Source organism: Corvus cornix, chromosome 1, assembly GCF_000738735.6.
Source record: "Corvus cornix cornix isolate S_Up_H32 chromosome 1, ASM73873v5, whole genome shotgun sequence".
Classification (NCBI taxonomy): Eukaryota; Metazoa; Chordata; class Aves; order Passeriformes; family Corvidae; genus Corvus; species Corvus cornix.
Window position 1 is genome coordinate 90,775,836 of NC_046332.1, and position 27,486 is coordinate 90,803,321.

Consider the following 27,486-nt stretch of genomic DNA (forward strand, 5'->3'; position numbering starts at 1 on the left):
TTGTTCCTCCTTCAGGTGAAGAAGAGAGTACCTCACGGCCCTCTGGGTGGGCTTCGTACCTCCACAGCTGGTCAGGACTTCGATAAAACAGTGGAAGCACTGAATCTTTAAAAACATTCCACAACTGCAAAACCAAGAAATCTTACTGTAGAAGATCTGTTGGTGTTGTAGCATTGAACTACAGGGTTTTATTTTTGTGTGTTATTTTCAGCTTTTTAGGCTCTTCTAAGAAAGAAGCCTGCAGTAGCTCTGAAAGATGGTCCTATTTTATGCTCTGGCAGCAGTGAACTGTTTGTCTTGTAAATGTTAAAGCTGATAATAAGAACTATGAGAACTGACAAATTAATTGCAGATTGCCTGGAAGCAGAATTTGTTAAACCTGTGATAGCTCTTTTGATAGTTAAAAAGTTTGATCTGATATATTAACTGGAATAACTAGACTTTAGATTTAAAGCATTTTAAAGTGTTTACAGTTGCTTTCACATATCATTGTCAGCTGGCTAATCTATATGGTTAGTGTTATCCTCTGCACGTTTAAGAAACTTAAAATTATTTCCTCTCTTGTGATGGCTACAAAATGTAAGATAATTAAGAAACAGGGCATTTTCTGCTTTAAGGTTGTAGTCTTTCTTAATTTTTTTTTTTTTTTGCAAACCATGAAGGCAACAGTTCACAAAATGTAGAGGGTGCAAAAATCTATATGAATTACAGTGCTTGTCACATCCGGGCATGGTACTGTAGCAGTGATTAATGGCATCTATGGAAGCCTTAGGAGAGTACTCCAAGACTCAGAGGTCTTAAGTCCTAAGTGAGCTGAAGCTTTGAGAGAAAGGACTTAAGCTAGGGCTTTTTAACCTGAGGTTGGAAGTTTGTAGAAAAGACCAGGAAGAAATGTTTCATTACTGTAGTGATGTCTGTACTGGGATGACAAGGCTACTCATACTGACTTAATCATATTGAAGACACTAAGAAAGAATCTGAGCCCACAGGTCAGACTCCTATCATTAATTTCTGAGAGAAAAGAATGAAGCTTTTGTCAGTAGATGCATCTTTTAAGTGTTCTAATGATTGAAGATCTTACACCATTCTCTCACCTACCTGTGTGTGTGCACATCGTTTGCACAGATCTTTTGCACAGATGAGATGATCTCTGTTCCACATTCCTCAACAGAATGTTGGTTTTTTTCCTAGAAAAATGAATTTCTACCATCTCTGCTTCTATTATCTTCAATTGTCTTCTCCCATAATGCCTTTCACCATCTTAATTTATTTGTAAGGTTTTAAAAAGCATACACCTGGGTTTGAATCCTGCTTATGTTTAAACCGGAAGTTTCTGTCTTTTTCACTCACCTTTTCATGTCCTCTGTGTTGTTTTACAGAGAGTCTTTCCTTGGTACACATACAAATACTAAATAGGGTTCCTCTCTATCTACCTTAGCTCAGGCTCTGAGGAAATGATGCTTGTTCCTTTAATATTGCCTTATTTCAGGCTGAGATTAATCTAAACATATGAACAGCAGAATGGCAACATGTTGAGAATAAACTGTTCAGTAAGTGTGCTTTTGGTTTAATTTTTTGCTTATTGTATATATTTCAGTACACAATCAACAAAGCCAACAGGCTTTATTTAGGTATTTTAATTCTTTTCCTCCACCTTAGGTACTCTTTTTTTCTTCCCCTCCAATATGTGTTTTAACTGGAACCTTTATGGTTTGTGCTACTGGGGAAAACATTCTCTGTGAATATTCAGAACATAGAACTGATCAACGGTAGTATGACAGTAGGGATGAGTCTTTAGGTGTCTGTAGGTGGCAAGCAGGAGGCTCTGTTTAGGCTTTCTTTCATTTGCTTCTGGAGTGGTTTAGCCTATCTTCAGCATTCACGATTTGGACCAGATTTTGGATGTTGAGTTCTAACTCCTTATTCAGCTGGGTATGGTTATTGTCACTCAAAAGAATGCCATAACACAGCAACAGGAGAGATTTGAAGTATGTATAAAACTAAGTGCTAGTCATCCTCCTGCTGTGATTTTAACAATGGAAACATGAGTGGAAGGGTATGGCTTTGTCTTAGTCCGCACTCCGTTTGCAGCTGACCCGATTTAGTCTCCGCTGTTGCTGAAGAGCTGTGACAAGTTCCTCTTAAAATGCACATATTTCAGAACTGTAAATTATTTAACATTGTAAGCTGTGAATGAAGGTATGCAAGTAACATATATCACTGGCTGTATTAAATACCAGTTGCTTATTGACTTCTTTCAAGTCTGAGTTGCATGCTCACTGTTTTTAGTAAAACTTGAGTACCATACTTATGAATGTAGTGAACAACTTGCATTAATATATTTTTTTTTACAATGGAAGATTGAGATCTTAATTAATGTAAAAATATTTTAGTAACTGCTACCAAACTGTTTTCTGTTGGTAGGATTGCCAGAACTTACCTATGTGGCAATAAACTGACTGTAAGCAAATATATCAGAGTTTAATAGACACTTGCAGTAAATGGCATAGAAGAATGTGAACTGGAAATGGGATTATTTTGCAAAGAGAACTTTTTATATGTCATATATTTGCATTTGTAATGTACAGCACTGTAGCTGTGATTTGCTTTCAAAAAGCAGTTTAAAGTTTTAACTAGTACTGCTGCTTCTTGATATACTGTGGTGCTCTTTTTTGGAAGAGCACTGTGCTGACTTTGCTTTCTGGTTCTTTTTGTTTTCTTTACAGTGCCACATTTGTTAGAATGTTTCACAGAAAATGCCACCCTTGCCCAAAATGTTTATAAGCTTAGGACCAATTTTTATCTTTTAATAGCCTGGCTTCAGCCCAAGCCTAAGCAGGGCATAATAATAATAATAATAGTAGTAGTAATAATAATTCTACTGTCACTATGCAGAGTATATATTAATTAAAAACCAAAAATGGGAGTGATTCAACATTCCCAGACCTGCATGTGCACTGTGGCTGAATCTTTAGTTACCTAATGCTGACTTAGAAATGGGTTATATATCTTTTGTGTTCCTTTTATCCAGAAGGGAGGCTCATCTGTGCAAGCAAAAAGTGCTCCAGATGAAAGACAGGAAGATGAGAGCTTGTCAGGCTGTTGTATAGATGTGGCCAGTTGAATCTGGGGTTCAGGATGGCCAATGGGAACCGTGTTAGAAATTATACACGAGAGTAAAGTTGCTTTTTTTCTTTCATGATCCTCCTTCCCCAAAGTATAACTCTGAGAATACAGGGTTAGATTATTTTCTAAATTTAAATCCTCCTTTGTGTATCTCTCTCCATCCTTTTGCTGTGATAACAGATGATAATATTGTGAAATTGTGGAGGAATGCCTAAAAACTCTCCTTAGTTTGTACTAAGTGACTTTGAAGGCAGCTTAAAAATACATGCTTCATTTGGCTTATGCCTTGGCTTCACCCAGTGCACCAATACTTCCTAAACTACCTGCTAGTTCTGCTATTGTTGGCACTGTGAAAATATCTCCCTTAGAAACCTTGCAAATAGCAGTCACCACTCACAAGATGAGAAACCAAATGTATGAAGAGGTAAAAATATATTTGTTGTAGTAATTTCAGAATTTCTAGTCTGGATAGATAAGTATTTTGTTTGGAAATGATGTCTTTGATGGCCTTTTCATGTGGCCGTTGCTTCAATAAAATTCACCTTAACTCAACAGAGTGCCTTATTTTTTTCCCCTGAATGCCTTTTCTTACCTGAGAAAATGCTACTCAGGTGCAAGGTAGAAAACAAGGAATGTCTGTCATTGTATTGAAGAGATTTTATGGATCTGGTATAGTATCTACAGCCTTTACTTTGGAAGACAGCTACGGCAATGGATTCTTCTGGATGAACAGAAAAGAAATTGGTTTGTTACAGGGGGTTTTAGAAAAAAAGAAAATTTAAAAAAAGCTCATTTAAATCTTCAACTTCATCTTTAAACTTCAACTGTATTACTAGATTGTCACCAGCAATCTGGCAGTATGGGTCATGAGGGAGAGGAGGGATGCAGAAGCTATTAATGGCCTTGTTAGCAGGAATGTGCTGTGTACGGGTACTCCCTACCTTATAAATCAGCATGAGTTTCTAATTGCACTCAACTTTAAAATTACATCTTCCCTAATACCCTGTGATAATTTTTCTTTATCTGCATAATTGTCCTAGTGCAAAGATTACATGCTCAGTAGATGAAGCAGTGTTGGGTTTGATTTAAGCGAGAGTTTGGTGTTCTTGCCAACCAGTTTTCTTAGACCATGCTTATTAGGCAAATATGTGGCCAGAGAGGGGATAATAAGCTGTGAAAAGAAGACATAATAAATGGATATAACAGTCCTATAAGAGACCCTGATACTTCCAGTCAACCACTAACAGCTTTCACATAAATGTATATGTGCTATGGGGAAGGGAAATAATATTCTGACTACTTTTTAAACTGAATTTGATTAAAAATTTATTATATGGTTGTGAAAGGATGAGAAGATGCATCTTACTTTCAGGAGCTTCCTTCCTTTCCTTCGTGTCCTGTGTCTCTCAGGCTCGTCCTGAGGATTCAGGCTGGATTGAACTGTGAAGACTGAGAATAGTAAAACAAGTATGGAAATGCACATCAGTTACTGTTCCAACAATTCACCATGCCTTGGTATTAGCAAATATTTTTTTTTTTTTTTCTGTCAGTTGAATGCCTGAAGGCTTTTTAAGAATCCAAGGTAAATGTAATCAGTGTAAAATACAGTGTGCTCTTTTGGGCATGGGCACAATCCCAGTCCTCCACATTTAAAGTGTTTTAAATTGATAGACATTGGATAGCAGTTATTGTATGCGTGTAGAATTTAAGTGGGGTTTATTGTTTCATTGCCTGAAAATCGAAGCTTGTTCTGAGAACACTCAGACTGTTTCCGGAGGGTTGGTACATATTAGCTTTTGGCTCTCTTGCTCTTTGCAGGATGCAGAGCATCTCAAAAATAAAAAGCATAGAAGCCATTACAGAGCTCCAGAAAAAGGCTGTTACCCAAATACTGTTTTACTGTTGTTACTCCCCTTTGTGGAGTTAAGTTGCTGATGCTCAGCACTATTCTTGCCAAGGGAGAAGGCCAATGACACCATTTTGGCTTTAGCAGCCAAATATTTATACAGACTGGTTAATGTTCCTTTCACTTCTAGTCACAGCATTGACTTAAACCTGCAGCTGTAGCAGTCCAGGGGAAGGCTGCCTGCCTTTGCAAGGGGACAGATGGGTGGCCCCTCTGCCACCCAGTAGATGAAGGCTACAGAGGGCCTACAGAGGATGAAGGTGGACAGAGGGCTACAGCCTCGGGAACAGTGGGGAGAAGAGCAGATGGTGATAAAAACCTGAACCATCTGCTGTTGTTGATGTGGCAGCTCCCTGTCCCTGCCCTGACTACCCACCAGCCTTTCTCTTGGAAACTGGTTAAACCAGTTGTTTGCAGTGGTGGGGGATAGTAGATATCTTGCAGGAAGAAGATTTTCAGAAAACGCAGAAAAGCTAAGTATAGGGTTTTAACATTCTGGGAAAGATGGGAATTGCAGTGACAAAAAGCTTGGAATAGAAAAATTACACACTTTTACTAAAAATGTGAGAGTAGTACCATGATCTCCAAGAGTCATTATTTCTTAAAGTACCCATTTTGTGATGCTGCCATAAGTTTTTTCTTTAGCCTTTACTGTGTCTGTCCAAGTACTGATCTCGTCATGAGGCAGAAATTTATGCTGCTAAATACGGAATTTTATTGATAAATTTTGCAGAGGTTTGAGATTGATCAGTAAAAGTTATATCCTTGGTTTTGCAGAGTCTCCTTCCCTCTTCCAAGAAACAATGATGCCAAATATACTAGGTGTGTCTAAAATGCATGAAGCAGAAATCTGATTCCTTTTATATGGATGTCAGAATGATCACTAAAATAAGTCTTCCAGTATTCTGAGAATACTACATATTTTTTTTAATAATAGCCAAGTTTTTTTAGAGATATCAAATAGTGGTTGAAACTTATTTATTCAATTGGTAAGTGAATTTATTAATGCTAAGCAAAAATGCAAAGATCATTAACAGCTTTGCCAAGAATATTTAGGTGGACACCCTGTGTTCAAAAATTATTCCTGCTTACATGGTCAAAGCTTCCTTCACTGTTGCTTTAACTTCACAGCTTTGGAGGTGTGACATGAAGAACACTGACAATTTACAATTTAAATCCATTGGTTATATTAAGGAAAACAACTACGGGGTTGCTCTGCTAACAGGCACTCTGAGTCAGAGAAGGCTTAGTTTGGATATTAGAAAGAAATTCTGTACTGTGAGGGTGGTGAGGCCCTGGAACTGTTTCCCAGAGAAGCTGTGGATGCCCCATTCCTGGAAGTGTTTAAAGGCAGGTTGGATGAGGCTCTGAGCAACCTTGTCTAATGCAAGACATCGCCTGTGGCGGGGGGGTTGGAACTACATGATCTTTAAGCTCCCTTACAACCCAGACCATTCTATGAATCTACCATCTGTAGTCACATGAAGTTCTGGTAGAAAGCAAAAGCTAGAGCAAATAACACAGTTAGAAGTTACTTACTCATGTCCCTTCATACCACTCTGGCAAAATCATAAAATACTTTTTCATTTCCAGAAGAACTTGACGTAAAGATATTTGTGATTTGAGACAGGCAGTCAAATCCTTTGACCAAGCAGCTGCCTTCTGTCCCCAATAATCCTTCCTTTCTCACTTCTTCCTGAGGCCTACAATAATGGCCTTGTTTAATGTCAGCAAAGCTGATCATGCATTTAGCTCTAAATAGGTAAAGGCTCTGTGCTATCACTTAAGAGTGACAGAATAATTTAAGTTGGAGAAGACCTTGACTATCAAAGAGTTCAGCTGTTAACCTGGCACTGCTGAGTCCATGTCACTAAAGTGCCACTTCCAGCTGCAGTAGAGTAAGTTTGGCATTTCAACAGTGATGGAAAATGTAAAGTGCTTTGGAAACAGAACATCAGACGCCTACTTAAAACTGCATTTTACTCGGTCTTAAAGGGAGAGATGAGAGTAAAAAAAAAAAACACATTAATTTTGTGATTAATATGCTAGGCTGGACACACAGAGTCCAAATTCCCTGCTTTGCCACATGCTTCCTTTGTAAATTTAATTTCAGTTTCTCTGCCTCTATTTCCTGACTCGCCTGCTGGGGATAATGGCACTTCTCTATCTGATGCCAAGTACATTAGCAGCAGAATATTAAACTTTGTGATGGGTTTGTAAGCAGAAATAAGTAGGTAGATTACCATATTTTTTTTAAACTGCATAGGAAGAAAATTGTCATAGCCTGCACTAACAGTGGAATGGGAGGAATGATCTTTTGAGTCTGTGGTGTGTGTTTTGTGAATCCTATTACATTACTTGCCTAAGAATATTCTGGACTGAATTTTACAAGTTAATTAGAATGCCAGCATGCTCTAATACTATGTAATGGACAATTAATAACAATTAAGATTTGTTATTTCTGTTGTACAGCAAGACAAAACAAAAATTTAAATCAGACCCCAAGGCGCAAACTTGCTGCAAAGTGCACAGAGCCTGGGGAGGCAAACTGTGAAACTGAATTCCTGGCTTTTCTTGGTACAGCGTTTCCAAAAGCTGCTAGTACTTAGTGTTTGGCATTTGTACATGTTTGGGGAAGGCTCTCCCACTCTCTATGAAAATGCTTTGCTACTTTGAGATTATATTGCTAGCAGACTAGGCTTTAGGGATTTCATCTTTAAAAGCACTGGAAAACTGCACATGGTGCAATTCACTTGCTGTTAAATCTATTAATGTGCTCTCCAATGGAAGCACCACAATGGCTGCGCTTGTTGGCTGGCACTGCCTGTTAATTATTTCCAGAATTTACTGTTCTGAAATTTGCGGCCCTGGTAGTTGCATGCCTGCCCAGCCACCTCCCTGCCGTTTCAGGCTGTGCTGGTCAGAGGGGCTGCTCTTCAGCTGGGCTCAGCAGCCAGGGACAACCACCTCCTACAGCTCCCCAGGAGAACTGGCAATGGGAGAGACCCTGAAATCCTTGCAGACAAGCTGAGGTTAATTAAAGACATTCATGAAGCTGCCTACAAGTAATGGCAGACTGCCCAAAGCAGATTAGAAAAGAACCAAAAGGGTTGTATTACCTTCAGCTGGCACAGAATGAGTACTTACTTATTTAGATGATATAAGGAAGCTTTGCTGACAGACTCATTAAAATGGGTGAGTGTTCTGGGGTTAGGTTTGGTTGTTTTGTGTTTTGCTTTTATTTTAATTGAGGGGGGTGTGATTGGTTTTCCAACATAATCACACCGTTGTTGAGGTTGGCAGGCACCTCTGGAGGTCACTTGTCCAACCTCTCTGTTCAAGCAGGGCCACCTACAGCCAGATTCCTAAGATCACATCCAGATGGCTATGGTGTACCTTTAAGGGTGGAGACTCCACAGCCTCCACAGACAACCTCTACCAGCGTTCAGTCACGCTCACAGTGAAAACTTCTTCCCCGATGTTCAGAGGGAAGCTCCTATGTTTCAGTTTTTCTCCTGCCTCTGTTCTGTCACCAGACTCCACTGAAAAGAGACTGGCTCTGCCCTCCTTGTACCTGCCCTTCTCATATGTTTTTATTAATTGGCAAGATCTCTCTGAGCCTTCTCTTCTCCAGGCTGAGCAGTCCCAGCTCCCTGTCTCTTCTCATAGGAGAAGTGTTCCAGTCTCTAAATAATCTCAGTGGCCATTTGATGAACTCTTTCTGGGACACCCAGAACTGGACTCAGCCCTGCAGGTGTGGCTTGACGGGTGCTGAGTAAAGGGGAAGGATCCCATCCCCTTCTTCTGGCATATCATCCCTTCCCTCTTCAGCCATATACTTTATTTTCCTCTTTTCCCAGAAATGTATTCCCTGTGATGCTACAGTTTTGCTGTGTTTGATTCCTCAACCTGGCAAGCAAAACTGAATCCTGCCAAGGCGCAAAATAACAAATAAACAAACAGAAGTACTACAGACAGTCTGTGTTTCTACAGCTGTAGTTCTCTCTAGAATCATGCTTGTGGCATGTCCACCAAATACCCTCTGTGCATCATAGTCCCAAAAAATTTACATTCTTTTCCTGGTTCTGATGGATACCAAAGTAGATGTGCTTGATGTTTGAATTCTTCTTTCTGATCTGTGCTCACTCATACATTTCTATGCTGATTTTCACTGGCTTAACATATTCCTTTGAGCTGTCTTCTTGGAACCATATAGATATTTCCTTAATCCTGGCAGGCAAATATTTGCATTTTTCATTCCAACGTGCCACTTCCTTGTTCTGATATTAAGGACGGCAATGGGTGGCAATACAGAAAGCTCAATAATCTCACCTTTTCTATTATGCTCCTTTCATTTGTCCATAGGTCTGCCTTTGAAACTTGCTTGGTTTGGAATGAGGTCGCTTCTCTCCAAGTGAAGCAGAGGTTTGACCCCAGGTTTAGCAGCGCTGAAGGTAACTTTCTTACATTTACTTTCTGCACTGCTGCGCCTGAGTGAGGTGCTAGCCTTTCCCCAAGCCATTCCTATTATTGCTGCTACATGTTTAAATAATGTTGATTAAAACCGGATTCTGGCTCCAGCAAAATTCACCAAAGCATATTTGGTGCCCAAAAGTGAGGCGACAGCTCTCTTGCTACAAATTATCCTGCAATACACAACCACGTGTAGGAAACAGTGAAAATACTTGGAATTGTTTTGAAAGCAGTTTTCTGTTCTGGGGGAAAAAAAAAAAAAAAAAAAGCCAAAAAAACCACAAAACCAGCAACAGCCACTTCCAGGCACCTATTTCACGTAACTCTGCGGGGCGTTCCGGCCGCCGCATCTCCGCCAGGGCTGACAGAGGAGCCGAACGATCCCTCCCGCGGGCCCGGCGGGAAGCACATGGGGCCGGGGGACTCCATCTCCCGGCGGTGCCTCCCCTCTTTCCCGGGCTGAGCGATGGGATCCCATCTCCCGGCGGTGCCTCCCCTCTTTCCCGGCCGGGGGCGGGGGGATCCCATCTCCCGGCGGTGCCTCTCCTCTTTCCCGGCCGGGGGAGCGATGGGATCCCATCTCCCGGCGGTGCTTCCCCTCTTTGCCCACGCGGGGGCGCAGCGGGGCGCGGCGCGGGCGGAGCGCGCCCCCCGGCGGGCGGGTGCCGTCAGGGCCGCCCAGCGCCGATTACCGCGGCCCGGCGAGGCCCCTCCCGCCGCCGGTGGGCAGCGCTTGGCGGGAGCGGCGGAAGCGGCGGGAGCGGCGGCCGCGGGATGCTGGGGCTGGCGGCGGCGGCGGCGTGCGGGGGTCAACTGTAACAGGTAGGAGAGGAGCAGGGGCCGCCCGCGCCGTCCCGTCCCGCCTCCCGCGGCGGGCGGCTGCCAGATGGGCGGCGCTTTGTCTCGGCCGGGCCGCTGTCACCGGCTGCTGCCCGGGAAAGGCGCTTTCCCGCTGCTCCCACGGGCGCAGGCGGAGTCGGGCTGGGGGTCCCGCCGAGGGACGGGCGGCCCGCGGCCGTGCAGGGTGGCCCGGCCGCTGCCCCTGTGAAGTGTCCGTTCCACGGGGAAACTTTCCCCTGTCCCCGGCCAGCCCCGGCAGCGAGGGGCACTGCAGGAATCCCTTCTCCCCGCAATTCCCCCCGCGGCGTTGCGCTCGCACGGAGCGCTGAGGCGGCTCCTGTGCCCTTGTTTCAGCGATCGGGGGTAACACCCAGAACTGCGGCTCGCACGTCCCGAGCGCGGGCTGATGCCCAGTGCATTAAAAGACGCCTTGTCCTGGGCGGGTGGTAGTTGTTTTAAAAGCATCATACTAAATAACCTCGGGTGTTGATGTGGTGAGATTCGTGATGTTTTATGCATATCCCACAATTACCGAGAAGTCCTGTCTAGTGGGGGTGGACTACGGAAAGCAAAGGCTGCTCTGCTCATTGCCCGGCGTATCAAAGCCTCATCCTGTGCAGTTGTTTCTTGGGAAGAAATGGCCTAATTAAAGCACCTGGCAAACTATTGTGCTGATATGTCAAAACTTGGAGCTGAAGGAAGGAAAAAGAGTGATTTTGTAGCTGTCTTGGACTGCGGGTACAGGACGGTTTTTGGCACACAAACTTTAGCCTGTTTAAAAACCACCTTATATTTCCTGTGCCCAACTTCTCCTGCAGGCTCCTCCAGCTCTGCGCCATACCTCTGGAAAAAAGCTGTGGCAGCTGCAAAGTCAGGCTGAGTTTGGGCTACAGTGGTGGCATCCTGTGCCATGTGAGCCAGCTCTGCTCCCAGGGTCAGTGCCCTGATGCCCTCGTCAGGATCTCACCAGCCTTGACCAGCTTTGGCTCCAGCTGCAGTGCAGCCATATGCTTAGAAAAACATGATAATGTGATTCAGGTGTCTGTATGTATTGAGGTAACTGTTTTTTCTTCAGAAGTTCCAAAAGCCGCTTGCTTTCGTAGTGGGTGGTGGTTGCTTCTAGGTCGGGATTCTTTCTGCATTCCTGAAAGTGGCCGAGTTGTTGGTATTTGTGCTGCCAGTGTCAGGCTGTTGTGACTGCGCGTAGCTCTGTGTCTTTCAGCCCCACACAGGTGCTCTGGCTGAGCCGCCTCTTTGGCCAGGTAAACAGAGCAATTACGTATTTGGCATCTGTTCTGCTGAAATTCTCAGGGAGCAGGCCAGCTGCCCTGCTGGTACACGCTTCCAAGGAGATGAACTAGGCTACACCCCTGGCACAGTGAGAAATTTTGGGACAAAGTCAGACTTGAGCCCACGCTTGCAGAAACTTGCAGAGATGAAGTAGCAGGGAGCTTACCTGCAGCAGGATGTGTCTGGCCAGCACATCTGGGGAAAACTGGTGGCAGCAGAGCCATCCAGGGTACAGCTGGTGGCTCAAGCATCCTTTCACAGCAGCAGGAACAATCATTGCTCCCGGCCAAGCAAATCCTCCCCTGGCTGAGAGTCAGCCTGGAGTCCTGCTACTGCTGTTGTGCCCTGAATGAGAACTGTTTTCCCAGTAAAGGCTGGATATGGGGCCCATTCCCTAAACTGGCTGGCTTCCTCTGTTCCTCTCACCCTTCCTTTGGGGTGAATCGTTGTATGGAGGACAAGGGGCTGGGCTATGGTTAAGGAGGTGAAGGTGCCGTGCAGTTCATTGTCACAGAAGCTCAGCTCGAGGGAGCAGAGGGAGGTGCTGACCAGGACAGGCAGGGCTGTTCATCTGGCAGGGTGGCACAGTGGCGAGAGACTGTGGAGTCAGCTCCTCCGGAAAAACTGTTTCCAAGCCTTCTGGCTGAGGGGGTTTTCTGTAGAGGATTCCAGTCCACTGAAGTTAAAACTAAGGGGTAAGGCTCTTGAAAGATGCATTTTGATTTTGTAAAATACGAGGAGGGAAAATTAAAAATTGGTGTGTTTTCTTGTTTTGATCCTTAAAAAAACCCCACCAAAAATATGAATATATCATTCAAACCTACTTTTAAACAAAATGTAAAGTGATTTCAAAGGTCTCCACAAGCTGAAATTCCTAAGGGGTTTTGTGTCTTGAGTTTTTGGTCTGATTTAGAGAGTTTAAATAATCTGAATTTTGGTGAAGAAAACAAAAAAGGAAAGAATGATTTGAGAGTCCCTCTCCAGATTTGGTACACGGAAAAGCAGCAGACATCTGGTCAGCAGGTACGCACAAGGAAATACTCTTCTTTTTAACCTTTTTTTTTTTTTTTCCTCTTCTTTTTATGAAGGCTTTTTGAACTTGAGTTACTCCTATGGCTTTTGTTTTGCAACTAGAGGAACTTGCAGGCTGGTGCTGTCACTTGAGCAGTCGTTACTGAGGCACAGCTTTCTCACTCAGCATCATGCTGGGAGACCAGACTCTGTTCTGGAAGAGGGGGATTTGGGTAAGGAGGGATGCACAGTGGCTTGATGCTGGGTAGTGGTGAGTCATTCAGGATTGCTTGGTGTGCTGCCTGGGGCTGATAGTTCGTCGTGGCAATGCCTGCTTGCTTTATAAATGTCCTCTGAGTTTTGTGGGCAGCTTTTTCAGTTGGTTGTGCTGAACTTATCTTGATATATTATCATTGGAATAAGTTTCATATGTGGTTCAGAGAAAAACATTAGCTTCTCAGTTCAGAACCATTATTATCTTAAGCTTTTGCAGTTCCCTAGAACAAACTGAGTTTTTCTTTGTAGCAAGAAATACAGGCCAGCATACAGCAAAATACCGGACAAAGCCAGCTCCTCTCTGTTCCAAGTATAACTACATTTGAAAAACTAGCACAGACTCATTGGATTCACAGTTCTTATTCCACTGCAGACTGTGAAGCTGAAAAATGGGGGCTCTTCATGGTGTTACTGGCTTTGATAGGGGACTCTAAATAAGAAGCTAAATGTGATGCTGCAGTTTGGTCTCAGTTGTAGTGCACAGGTCTTTTTCTTAGAACTGGCTCCATACAGTTACTGCAGGGGAACCATTAATGGTCTGCAATACACAGAGGATGGTTTGCACAGTTAACAAATTCTTTTTCAAGCTGCAGTAAAATATTTATTATTGGAGCACTTAAGGCGAGCCTTTCGGCTCCTGCAATTGTGGCTTCATGCTGTGTGTTAGGTTACACATCCTGATTTGTCTGTGCTTTGTTCTCCTCCAAAGCCCAGTTCAAAAGTTTTTCACTCCATAGCATAATGCAGTCTCTTACTACTTTTCAATATAGGGAGGATTTAATTATTAGCTGTGCTAAAAGCAGCTTGATAGTCAGTGGGGTAATTACTCATGTCAGGTCTTTCCATGATGGCAAGTGCTGATGACAAGGAAAATGAAACTGACAGTCACGTTTTTATAGCCAAAGCCTTCCCTTGTCTAAGCTCTGCACAGTGTGAACGAAGCAGCCGTGTACGTGGTCTGCTGTCCTTGTCGTGCTGGGATGTGTCACAGAGCACGTCACCCTTAACAGCCTGTGCAGAAGTGCTGGTGTTGGGCAGAAAAGGTGAAAGGTCCTAATTCAGTCTGACAATTAGGGAAAATGTAGCAGGGGACTGTGCCCTGGGGTTCATACTTTTCTTCAAATTAGGACACTCCTTTGCAATTACTTCAGCATTTCCCTTCCTGTGGTGTGTAAGTCTTTATGAAAATGCTGACTTCTGTTTTTTAAACAGATAGAAGTGGGGGGGAAAAAAGTCAAGATACTGTAATTTCCTTGGCTGGTTTTGTGTGCCATAGTAACTCTTTGTATCGAATAGTTTGCTGAATTTGTCTCAGCATCTGGAGACTGTCAGTGATGTCCAGGGTGCCAGAAGCTGATGGTGTGGCCGATGACAAACTATGGACAAAGTGAACCTCCTCTGCAGCCTGAAACCACGTTCCTGTGCCAAAATGGCATAGTCTGGGGCACCCTAGGGTGCATGAAAAATAGCGTTACAACATGGTTGACACCCAGGAGGAGGTTTTATGCTCTGTATTTTTCATATTGTGGCTTTTCTTTATATTTTAAATAAGAAGTTCTTGAATTCCAGCTCTGATGATCCTTCTTTTCATCACTTTTTGATTTATTAAAAAGCTTCATCAGCCGTTTCTGTAGATTTCAGTAAGAAGGTGGGTCCTTAGTCACATGGTTCATTTAGGGTTGTTTCAAACATTGCTTGCATCAAATAGCTTGAAGAACTGAGAACACACTGGTGGATGGGCTGTTGTCTCTGAGTAAAACCTAAACTGGTGCGAACAGTAGAATTAAAACTGAGGAGGGGGGGGTTTATTGCTCGCATCATGGGTGGGGAATTGATGTGGATCATCTGGGAAGCTAAGGCATTGTAATGACTTTATGAACATTTCCTGGGTGGCCAGAGCAGCATGGGGTAGCTGCTGTGCTCAAAATTAAAAGGGTTTTCTGTATTAATATGTTATTTTTCTGTAGTTGGGGGCACTGGGAAAGACCACAGCAAAGCAATGCAGTAACACCAGCAAATATTTGGGAGGCAACAACATGGCAAAGTGGCTTCAGTCCAGACCCCACACTGATGTGCAGCAGCTGTGGGATTGATGTGGGGAGAGGGAACTGCGCAGAGTATTAGTTTCAAATTCAACCTGGGAAGGAAAAAGAGACCTCGATACCTTGCAAGGACTCTTTGTGGGAGCCTGGCCATCCCCACTGGGTCTGGGCACTGCCTGGCAGGGGCAAGAAACTGGCTGTCAGCCTCCTGCCTTGCAGAACCACAGCATCCACGAGCCCTCCTTTGGTGTCTCCTGGCACACTCCACCTCTGATTTAGGAATGAAGAATACAGCCTGGAAAGCAGGGCGGCAGGGGATGCTGCCGGCACTGCCAGGGGAAGGCGGCCCCTGTGGATTCAGGGCTGAATTGGCACAGCAGCCTCTGCTTGCAAAACCCTCTGGTTTTCGTGAGGAAATGCTTGCAAATAGGCACATATTGCTGAGCTTTGCATGTGACCACCATGCTTTTCTGAGCTGTGTTGGTAGCAAGACAGACTTGCGTTTCATGGCAAGAGAGACCGACATTTGTGCTAAGTAACTTATTTTTGCCAGGGTCTGCTGTAAGTGGGCTGAGATTCACGTGGCAACGGCCATCTCCCAGACCCAGCTCTGGCCAGTGCTACGATTCAGGACAGACCATCTGTGGGCCCTGCCAGGGCAGCTTCTCTTCCCACAGGCAGTGATGATTACAGAGACGTTTTAATTAAGCGTGTGGTTATGCTACAGCCGCCTGGGGTGACCCACACATTCCCATCCCCCAACATTTCTCATGCCAGCACCAGGGACCTGAGCCAGCTGAAAACCTATGGTGAAAAAGATTGGTAGGTACATAGATTTAAAAGTGCATTTATCTCCATCATCGATTCCTTGATCCTGTGAGTGGCAGTGATGTCGAGGGGAAAGAACTTGGGAAAGGTAGCAATACCCATTTCGGTAGAAGCGTGGATTTGTGCATGGGTCATGTAGCTATGGCCCAGAGAGCAGTGTTAAAAGTGGGGTTCTGTGACAAGGTGCTGGGGATTTAAAGATGGAGGGAGCAGTGTTTGGTGGTGGTCTGGGGACTGCTTGTGGCTGCCCTGGGTGCGGTGTCAGGATTCGGAGTCCATGCTCTGTTGCACTGGAAGAGGGATCACCTGCCTGTAGGTTGTTGCAGAAGGATTGTCTGAGCAATTTTGCTTTCTGTTGTGGAAAGTGCACTTGAGTATGTTCTCTCTGCAGCTTGCTGTCCCTTCCTACTGCCCTGCCTGAAGGGAAACCACCCCAGTAGTGGTTTTGTCATCGTTCTCACAGAACTGGTTTGCAGAAATTCATCTTCAAAGGATTCAGAGGAAGGAAATCCCATGTCCTGCCCCCCCGACATGTAGGTTATGGTTAGAAAGGGCACAGAGTATAGGGACACATCTGATGCCTGTTTAAATCTACCTGACATTTGTTGGTAGGACAAGACTTCATGATCTGATGATGTCCATGGGCTTTCTTCACCCATTGCTGTCAGGTCCCAGAGGAACTGGATGCTGTTTATACCTGCTTGTACTGTCGGGGAAAAAAAAAATGGAGCAAGATGTGCTGTGAGGTCTTGCAGGCTGAGTCCTGCCATGCAGAGACAGAGCTGAGGGACAGCCACAGCGCACGTGGCTGCTGGCTTGTTCTCGACCACTGTGCCCTGGAGACAAGGCAGGCTGTGGGAGAGGGGCTTGCTGGGAGGTGTCTGTAAGCTTCACTGGAACTGAAACAAGGACAGGCACTTCTCTAATGAGACATTTCTGTAGTACTTTTAACAACCCAGAAAGCATTTTTTTCTCCTTTCTGTGTTTCCTTTTGAGAGTATATGCAATAGCAAGAGAGAGGCAATATTCTGATTATATGGAAAAGGATTTGAAGTGGAGCATTTTAAAGCTGCTGCTGTTAAGAAAAAGCTGACTTTTGAAATCTTTGTTCCTTCATTCACATTTTTTTCCTTTTTGTTAGCCAGTCTCAGGAAATGAGAACATTCTTTTGGCTTTCCGTGCCTGAGTCACATCTTATATATATATATCTATCTATATATAAAAATATGTTAAAACATCTGGAGATGTTTGTTTCAGAGAGGTACTTGTTTTGTATTAGAGTGTCTGAGCTTTAAATATTTATACACAGTTGGATGTTTCCAGAATTTCCCATACTTCTCTGGTTACAAGGACATGTATATTGCTGTCAGAAAAGCCAAGGGAAATGTTCTGATAACCTAGGGAATATACAAATAAGTAGAAGTAAAGCCTTTCAAGAAAGTGAGAATTTGCTATTTTTTTTCCAAAAATTAAACTATCGAAGCAGTTGTTTAACTTGAGTTGCATCCAAAGATGTAGTTGTTTAATGTTTTCTATATATGTATTTAAAAAAAAAAAAGGTGTGAGAAGGAAAATCAGAAAATCCCAGTAGCTTTTCCCTTGTTCTTTTTTCTTTTTAAGAAAAAGGGAAAAGGAAGTATTTAAAAGCTTATTACACCCATCTCTGCTACTGAGTGGGCTGACATTCATTGGGCTCTGGCAGTGCTCTGAGTGCACGGTGGGGTCTCCCTGCCTCCCTCTGTCCTCCCACCGGGGTCACACGGAGATCGTGAGACTGCTCTGAAAGGAAAAACAAAAATCCATTTAGTTTAACCAAAGGCCAAATATTTAACTTTGGCGGGGGAGGTGGTGGGATTTAGGGGAACGAGTAAAATTTCCACCCTTGGTTGTTTAACATAGCTTCACTGAAAATGGTGGGAGGCTGGGGATGGTGGGCGCCGGTGGTGTCCTGTGCGGGGAGCAATGTGGGGATGGCAGTGGGGCATGAGGAGTCCCCTAAGGGGCTCCACCTACCATGGCCACACAACCTCCAGGTGTTCACAGCAGCATCTCCTCCCACAGCTTCCACTGAAATGCCCTTGAGTTTATGGCTTGGATACAAAACCGCTCAGGTATCAAATATTTTGATTGCATCCTGGCCTTCCTGTTAGTTTCTTTGATCTTTTCTCGTTAGTGGATTATAGTGGACTTTCAAAAGTTGTTTGTTGAAATAGTTGTATAAATATGGTCCTGAGGGTAGGTGTTATTTAGAAAAGTACTTATCTCCCAGAAAAAAATCTACCTCCTTTTGCCCCTTCAGTGGGCTCATTTGCTGTCATGCATCAAAGAAGTGTGATTTCACACTTCTAATTATATCAGAGAATAGCAGCTTATTGTTAATTCTTTGCAATAAAACGCCAGTGGGTCTTATTCTTTTGGCTGATTTCCAACACTGAAGAACTGTTTCAGGTTCACATTAAAAAAAAAAAAAAGCAAGAAATTCTCAGAGCCAGGACAGTCTCTGGGGGAAACTGAAGGGCTCACAGCCCTGGGATGAATCCCCCTCTGTTAAATTCTCTCACAGTTACAGTTTCTCTCTTTTCGAAGTGAAAAGGGCTCCCCTTCTTCATGGGCATCCTGCTCGCATTATGTCCCCTCCGAAATGGCTTTGTACAGCCCCACTTAATGCCATGCTGGAAGCTGGATGTCTTCAGGCACTGGCACAGGGCCATGTGGTCACTAGGCTGGGTTTAGCTTTGGATGGTAGAGAGATGAGTTGTGCCATAGCTCTGCAGTCAGATGAAGTGAGGGAGGAGGGCTGGAATATTGCTGGTGGCTACACATGGTGTAAGCTTAAAGGTCAAAGTTTCCAAACTTTGTCTAAGACTGAAAGCCACATTTTCCTTATTGTCACATGCAGGATAGGACTTATCAAACTGTCCTCTCCGGCAGGACCTGGAGAGGATCCTAGGGTTTACAGGGGTGGTGGGGTGTTTCATGTGTCAAGGTTCTCAAGGAAAGGCAGGATGCTCCCTGGTGTCAGCTCATACCCGAGGCAAATCTCACCCTGCAGCTGCTGCTCTTCAGACCCATCCGATTGAGTTGAAGATGTCCCTGCCCAAGGTAGACCTCTCTTCCAGCCCGAACCATTCTACGATCTCCTCCTCAGCCTGTATTAAAATCTACTGCTGGACCAGGCCTTCATTTTGAAAAGTACAGAGAAAATGAAGTACTGTTTTCAGTGTCACATGTTAAGGAGGCTGCTTCATTTTGATGTGAGTGAAGCTGTTTGTGCTTGTGATTGCTGATGCCCTGCAAGGGGGAAATAATTTGGACTTCTTGTGTCAAATTGCATCTGAGTCACAGATGTGAAAATCAATATTTTTATCATTACCATGCAGAGATGGACAAACAGTACAGTTAAGGGGATCCTTGACATCACCCTTGGGAGAATTACTACCACATGATAAAATGGCAAAGGATCCAGGAACAGTAATAGTGCATTACTGCTCAGGTTTCATGAGAAATCTTTCTGCTCACCTTGGGCCGTTTATTAATTTATGAATAGCTTTGTCAACTTGTACTTGAATGAGACATTCAATAAATTTAATGCCATTGCGTGATACTGATGTCTTTTCAGGGCAGTTTCACCTGGGACCGATTCCCAACAAAGGCAGAATTACAAAATGAGTATTTTGTGTGATTTGAGGTCAAAATGGTGTAATCATTTTTACCTGATGGGTTTTGATAATGTTTAGCTGTATAGTGGCTTGATTTCAATCATGGATTTTCTATTAAGTCCAAATAGCACACAATTAAAAATTTGCAGCGGTCTTCCTTCCATGCATGTACAAAAACAAGCGCCAGGGTTCACAGAAGGGATGGGATGGGACAGATGCTGGGATCTCAGTCACTCTGTGCCCAGCGGAGCAGCTGTATCCACCACAGCCGTCGCTAGCGTGGCTGAGGTGGTGGTAATATGGTGTGGGAGGTCTTGTGCAGGAAGAAGGGCTCTGTTCTCCCAGAGGAGGAACTGCACTGCTGAAAGCTGTCTTCTAGTGTCCAGCGTGTGTAGGCATGGAGTGTGTTGATGGTACAAATGTCAAGCAGAGGATTTTTCTCTTATACATTGAGTAATGCTTCTTCCTTGGTTTGCGTTTCCAGGTATTTACTAGTTGTCCCTGCCACAGTGGGAGAGGAATATAGTGAAAAGCTGCTGAGTCCAAATTTTCTAACCTATCATTAATCCTTTGTCATGAAAGCAAATGCAAAATGAGCAGGGCCTTAGTTCCAAGTCAAAAGGTTTTCAATCAAACTTGGAAAGAATAATATATCGACTCTGTGTTGATGATTGAAATAGTAATGCTTTTGGAGCTGGTCTTGGTGATGCATGGAAGGCAGGGTCTACCTGAATTAATTGTAAGGAAATTCATAGTTAAAAAATGCTTTTCTTTATACCACAGAGATTTCGTGGTATAAAGTTCATGTTGATTTAAAATTTAATAAGGCAAAAGTGTTGGTGCTTTCAATATCTAATATTTCATGTTTTGGTGCTGAATTGGTTGTCGAGTGGAAGTGTTGCAAGGGCATTAACAGAATTGCATTTACTGAAAACTTTTTCCTGTCTTTTTTTCCTTATGATATTAAGAGACATCAGGAAGGACAAGGAGATCATATTTGTTTCAAGTATTCTTATCTTAAAGTGAACATTAAAGATGTTTAAAAAGGACACACTTGCTTTTCAGAAATTGATAGACAGTGAAATGTATCTAAGAAAAAATAATCAGATTAATTTATTTAGTCTGAAGACAATACAGTCCTGCTCATGCAGAGCCCTTAAGTTAAATTCCTAAGTTCACTCAGGTCAAGTTATGAATTTAAATTGTAATTTCCTTGAAGCCAAGAACTCAAGTGTGTGACACATATCCTCAGTTAACAGGACCTGGGTTCACCCCCACAGGTTGTGGCTTATGTGAGGGTTGAGTGCATCTGTGTTCTGTATTCTCTTTATAAGCTTTTTGGTACCCTACATCTATCTGGCATGTAAAATATTTAAACCAACCACATAGGTAAGAAGAGTGGCAGGAGAAAACATAGATTTTTTTTTTTTTTTTTTTTTTTAAGTGATTCTGCCATAAATTTTTTCTTAACTCCGTTCATTGTGTACAAGCAGGTGTTGCAATAGGATGTTGTCTTCAAATTATTATTAGCAGTTGCCTGGTCAGGCATATAAATGAAGACAGGATGCCCATTCTGAAGTGTTTCTTCCGAAGCAAGAAATGCACCAACAGGAATTAAGACTTTAAAACCTCAGCAGATGATGGTGTGGCACCAAAAGCACTGTGGCAACGGGTGCTTTGGTTCTGCCTGTTGCCTCCACAAATGGTCATTTGACATTTTTGTCCTGGATGCTGGGAAGTTGTGGCCGCCCCTCATTAGGATGCTGCATACCAGAGGAGAAGCTGATGTTGTGGCATGGCACAGCTCAGCCAGGGAGGAGTCCCGAATGGTTGCTCGATGGGTGGTAAAGGTTACAGACCTTCCTGCCATATCTATCCTCATGGGCTTCATGCACTGACAACGCAAAATTTGTTCCATATATGTAACAAAGGAGTTGAGGGAAACAAGTATCAGCATCTGGGAGCATCCAAACAGAAGGCAATAGTTGGCAGCCTGCATAGTAACATAGGTGTGGGAGCCCTCCTGGGCACCTCACTAGGTCGTAATTCTGCCTCTCCTGTCTTTTCTCAACACCAGAAGAGTTTTATTCTTATGTACCTTATCATTTTTTTATTACCTTATCGTGGCATACTAGGATGTTTGATTTCCTAATAGCTCAGGTGTATCCTGTTTCTTTGCTTCTGTAAATAATGCATTTTCTGTGCTAATAAATGTGCACTTTTACAGTGGACACACGTATTCAGTCCTTCATCAACCCGCACTGCAACAGTGGCTTTCCCTTCATCACAGAGGCACGATGCTGTGCTGTGAACCAATTGCACTCATAACTTATGTACGGAGGGAGAAGAGAGGAAACTGCTGAAGTCAGGGATTGTTTGCTTATTCAGTAGTTATGAAGAGCCAAACTGAGCTCAGTTCTAGCTAGCTGGCCAGGGTGCTACTGTTCGATTCACTAGAGCTCTCGCATAGTCACCGCCTGCATGGCCCCTTACTCGCAATCAAGTTCCTTTCAAATCTGCAGGGATGTGTCATTAACTTCAATAGAAGTAGATTAGTGGGGTTTTCCTCCTGGAGAATTCCTCAAGAATGTACGCATATAAATGGGGAATTCTACACCAGTTTGATTATCTTCCGCATGTTGTTTGGAATGATGAAATGACCACATGTTTGATCTGTCACTGTGTAATGTTTCTGATAACGTGCAAATTCTAGAGGTTAGTGTCTTAAACTGATACAGTTAAGGCAGTGTCTTTCCCAATTCTCCTCAAAGCCAATTGAAATTCCACTGCCCTCTTTAATGGGGCTTGATTTAATCTTAAGGGTCTGTAAGTGGAACATCAATGGCCAAATGAGACAAAATACCTGCTAGTACTGGGAAACTAGTTCTGTCAGCTTTGAAACCTTGCTGCTGTGTCTGAAGTATAGGGACAAAACCGCCACTGTCCTGAATTAGCTTTGTATGGATGGTGCAGTAAGGTCAACCTCCAAAGAGAAGGGTGGTTTCCTAATCTCTGATTTCTCACCTTTAAAGAAGAGCAGCTGGTTGTGAGACAGGTGGGCCCAGCATGCCTGGCCAGTGTCACATCCCTGTGCCTATAGATAAATACCTTCAGTTGTCATACATTGGATTTGATATCTAGCAAAGTATATTTTGCATACTTTTTGTCTTGTTTTTATAAATAGTGACTAAGGCTGTTTCAGCCTTTTTTTTTTTTTCATTCAAAAGACCTGAATTTAATAAAAAAATTATCATTGTACTATATACATATATGACCCTATAGTTTTACTTACAGTGTTTTTCAACAGATCTCTACAATGTCTTCTTTTTTTTTTTTTGATATAATTGTGTTTGTATAGTTTGGCAAATGGCCATGTAAATGTGTGAAAGAAAACAGAAGTCGGAAAAGCAGAGCGAGTCACATCACCACAGGTCTGCTTGCTCAGAGGGTCAGAACCCAAATGACAGTTTCCAGTCTTATCCAGTGGAGTGTAAAGAAGTTGTGTATTAACCCAGTGTACTGCTAACTGGTATCATTTAATTTACATTTTTAGCCCAGTAGCCACTTGGTGGTGGCCTGCATGTTGTTCTTTGGTGCAAACAAAGTGGTTATGGATGGGTAAGCAAGAAGGAGGTTCCTGTTCACAGGAGCTTTTGTGAGTCCTCAGTCACACCCCTCTGTGGTGTGAATTTTACAGCCAAGTGAGTTGTGTTCCTGAAAGGGAGCTGAGCTCTGGGTTGGCAGTGGGGTTACTGCTGCAAGTGGGTAGGGGTTGGAGTGGGGTTGGTGTCCGTGGAACTGTGGGATGTGGGGTTCTTGGCGACCTCCCTGAGAGCCAGGCTCTGCCTCTGGCAGAGGTGAGGTCAGGGGATCTCTTGGGCACATGTGGGTCTGCTCCAAGGCTGGTGGTGTTGTGCAGTTAGTTAAATTTTGACAAAGCGAGAACACCCATTCAGGAAAGAGCAAGCAGGGGAGGAGTGCTGTGCCTTATAACAGTGGTTAGTGAATGATACACACAAATAAAAGGGCAGCTGGGAAGTTGACATCAGCTTGGTTAAGAGAATTTTAATAACCATCGTTGCATCCCACAAGCTGTGGGGCTCTGAATCACCTGTGGCCAGGTAGTTCAGTACTGAAGAGGTTAAAGAAGGAAGGTGAAGATAACACTTACAGTATCTAAGTCACTGCGGTTTCTAGGGTGGTTTCTAAGAACTTACACCATTTGCTCAATATTTCTTGCTTTACTCAGCATTATACCAGTACTTTTCAATGACATTAGCAACAGCACACTGGGGTTTAATGGTAAAAACAGTATTTCTGTTAATTTGGTACCATCCCCCTCTTCCCTGTGAAGTAGATTTGATTTTGGACCACTGTAATGATTTATCCATTAAGTTGCTGGAATCATAATCTCTGTGAGTTTTGTACTGTGTTTGCCTTCCTAATTAATTTAGGCTGGTGATTTCTGCTGAATGCTGAGCACTCTGTTGGGTTGTTCAGAGCAACCTATTATTATCTCCTTTATAAATGCTTGTGGAAAAGCCAATTTCTGAAGAGGATAGTTGCAAGGCAATGTTAGTTAGAACAGATTTGCTGCCCTGAGAGCAACAGTATCAAGTAAATGTGATATTCAGCAGATGATTGGACTGCTTTTGCTTTCACACTGCAGCATTCCCATTGTAGCATCCCAAAAGTCGAGGGGGTGGGAGAGGGAGTGCTTTAATTACGATTGCTAAAAGCCAGTAAAATGAGAAGGATAACTCTGCTGCAAGGGGATTTTTGAAGGGGCTGGCATTTTTAGATATGTTTTATTCCAGTTAACAGTACTGGCAGATTTCATTTGGGCTATAAGGAACTCTGATTCCTATCCCACTTTCTGAAAGATAAAAATGTTGGTGGTTTTCAGGGACACTGGAAAGTTTAAGTGGAGCTTAGGGCTGGGCTTACACTCATGTATGGTGCTACTTGGTGGGACAAACATGATCAGACACAGGCACAAATGATGTCTGTGTTTAACTGGGCAGAGCACACAGCACAGAATTTATGCCAGCTCTTGGAAGACTAAAGGTAACTTCATGGTGGTAGGTTTTATAGAAGGACAGGTCACCTGCCATAATTTTTTTAAAAAATATCTGGTCAGGGTAGGAAAGCTGGATTGGTACTCAGCATCATGCTGCTGCAGCATGTTTGATCCCACCTGAGAAGCTGTGAAATGGGCTATGCATAAACTGTGTCTCTGAACTGTGATGTCAAGGAGATGGCCACTTGCTGAAGGTCAGAGAGCAAGCCAGGAATGGTATACAGATTTTGTTGTTGTTTGTTTGGGAAAAAGAAAGCTTAAAAGCAAAAAAAACAAAGGAAGCCGCCTTTGCTTTCCCAAATGTGTTGCTCTTAAGAACATCAGCAGTGAGGTCCTCTTGAACTGGTGTTCCATCTCCTACCTTATGGGGGGAAAACAGCTCCTGTTCTTCCTTAGCGGTGTCTGGTTTATGAATTCTTTGTTTTCATACTCTCAGTTATAGGTTGATTGGACTGAATATTCTGTGTTTGGGAAGGTTCCTTTGAGGAGTCTAAGCATACATTGATGATTGGCCTGAAGATAAAGCAACCTCCTCCCTGAGCAGAGGCTGTTGCTCTGATCCCAAAAGTAGGGTGTTCTCCTCCAGCTCCTGTTCAGAAGGTGACCGCAGCATAGCACAGTCCCCCCAGTAAAATTCATCCCTCCCTTTGGGTAAGTATGTGCTATTTGGCGTGGTTGGCCTATCTTAATTCTTAAAAAGTTAATAAAACCATGCATTTCTATTGTACTTTATCCACATACAAATAACATATTAAGATCTCCCTAGCTGAAAGGAATTCAGTGGGAAATCCTGTGGCTGTTCTGACCACAAGGAAATTTTATCTTCATTTCTCCTTCTTCCCTTTTGCCTCTTCCAGTATATAATTGCTGTTCCATGATTCCTGGCACTGGTGATTAAAGCTGAGGGCTGATTTAATTTTTAATTAATTTTTCATATCTTCCAACATTTTTAGGCTGAAAGTCATGGACATGGAAAAAAACAGAATTTAAGGGAATTTTGGGCCACTTTGAGCATGTTTTTGAGAAAACCTAATTTAATTTCAAGTTTTAGGTACAGGATATTTCAGGATTATTTAAATCTGGATAATTAAAAAGCTGCTTTTCTGTAATGAACCCAGGAAGAGAAGGCACTGGGTTGCAAGTCCTATTTTGGGAACCACTGAGTATCTGAAGCTGTTCTCATTCATGTCAGCAGAAGTTCAGAAACATTTCCTGAACCATTTTTTTGAAGGTGCTCCCCTGAGTATCACTTTCATTTCACATATTGTATTTCATATAATACTGGTGTATATAATCTTCTCTGGCTTTATTACTGTCTTGAATTCATTTACTGGAATTCCTGTGTTTTCTTTACAAGCATCTATTCTTAACCACTAATAAATCTGGAACATATTGGGACTTGGTGGGATGTTGGACTTTACAGGATAAAACTTCATTGTTTCCCATTATGGGCTGTGGCTGGTAATTGCCTTCCCCTCCCTCCCACCATCCATCGTCTGAAGTCCTCTCTTACTGCATCAGCTTTTTCTACCCAAACTGTCCCTGCCAGTTGCTGCCTTTGTCTCCACTTCCTGCGTTGGGAAGAAGATTCCCTGCAAATCCCATCTGAGCTGCTCTGTCTGCAATGACTGCAAGAAGTTTTAAGTAACTTGAAATGGCTCAGAAGAACAGCCAGAGGCCCAGCCTGAAAGATAAGATTTGAAATTAGAGTACATGCCTGACATCACATCTTTTACTGAATTCTTGATTTCACCCTTTTTTTGCTGTTGGTTTTCTCTTTTTGTTTCATTTTAAGCATTTAGCATGGGTAGTGGTTTTTCAAATTTCTGTAACTGCCCCTTACATTTTGAAGCTCCTACTTAATCGAAAATTAGTAATAAATGTGTCCCATAAATCACAGAATCATGGAATTGTTACAGTTGGATGGGACCTCTGGAGATCATTTTGTCCAACCCCCCTACCAAGGCAGGGTCACCTAGAGCAGGTGACACAGGAATGTGTCCAGCTGGGTTTTGAATGTCTCCTGAGAGGCAGATTCCACAATCTCCTTGGGCAGCCTGTTCCAGTGCTCTGCCACCCTCAATGTAAAGAGGTTCTTGCTCATGTTGAGGTGGAACTTCCTGTGTTTTAAATCTCTAGTTGTCGCAGACAACAGCATTAAGTAGTGGGTTTCTTTGGCCACAATCTGGCCGACTGTCTCTTCCTGGGTTTCATGTTCACAGTCATGGGGGAACTAAAAATGACAGAAAGCCTCTGCTTTGCTCCTGATTTCCCTGCTCACATTTCACAGCATGGCAGTGATGGGGTGGTACCCAGGGTGAGGCAGAGAGCAGGGCACACGGGAGATGCTGTGGGGATGTGAGGAGCTGGGCTCCTATGGCTGTGAGCTCCTGGCTGCTGAGTGTGGTTGTCTTGGGCTGTTCTGGTGTTTTTTAAATTAAAACTTCCTCTGCATTTTTTCCCCCTGAATCTGAAGGAACCCAAATTGTTTTTCCATGTGTGCATTCAGATGAAAATGCTTTTCTTCCTCTTTTTCTTTCTGTCAAAAGAACTAGTGGATTTTTTTTGAGTAATATTGAGTAATATTAACTTTTTTTTCCCCCTCAGGCTTATTCTTTACATTGGACTGATGCCTTTTTTTTCAGTAGCACATCAGAGCTACCAAAAAAGGGGTCTGATAGACAAGCAAAGTAACTTCTTAAAATTTAATTCAGTACTCTCTTCATGCATCAAAATTAATAATTGTATGTTACTGGCATTACCATGATCTAAAAATGGTAGTAAAATAAAGATGGTTTAGGCTGGCACTTTTTTGCTGTCCTGAATGAATTCTCTTACAGGCTGTGTTCAAAATAGCTTGGCATCCTTGCAGATCTCTATTGCTTAGAAAGCAGGAAAGTCAATTTTGCAAGTAACTTCTCTCTTTTGAAATGTCTAGTACACTTTTACTTTTTG

At 43.1% G+C, this 27,486-nt stretch overlaps 2 protein-coding genes across 4 annotated transcripts in view; both read left to right on the top strand.

Annotated features, from left to right (window-relative positions):
- The window catches only part of GCC2 (GRIP and coiled-coil domain containing 2), a 31,019-nt gene extending 27,341 nt beyond the window's left edge, over positions 1-3,678 (top strand). The window contains exon 23 of the mRNA XM_010394285.4: positions 16-3,678. Coding sequence (XP_010392587.3) covers positions 16-86 — 71 coding nt within the window. The 3' untranslated portion in view covers positions 87-3,678. The remainder of the gene's footprint in view (positions 1-15) is intronic.
- A 6,590-nt stretch (positions 3,679-10,268) lies between these two features.
- LIMS1 (LIM zinc finger domain containing 1) overlaps positions 10,269-27,486 on the top strand; it is a 69,394-nt gene continuing 52,176 nt past the window's right edge. The window contains exon 1 of one of the 3 annotated variants that reach the window (XM_039549404.1): positions 10,269-10,327. The gene's annotated coding sequence lies outside the window, so the exon portion shown is untranslated. Of the gene's footprint in view, positions 10,328-12,207; positions 12,331-12,477; positions 12,659-27,486 lie in introns of those variants that run through there. The other 2 variants (XM_019283026.3, XM_019283027.3) reach the window with 2 other exon arrangements.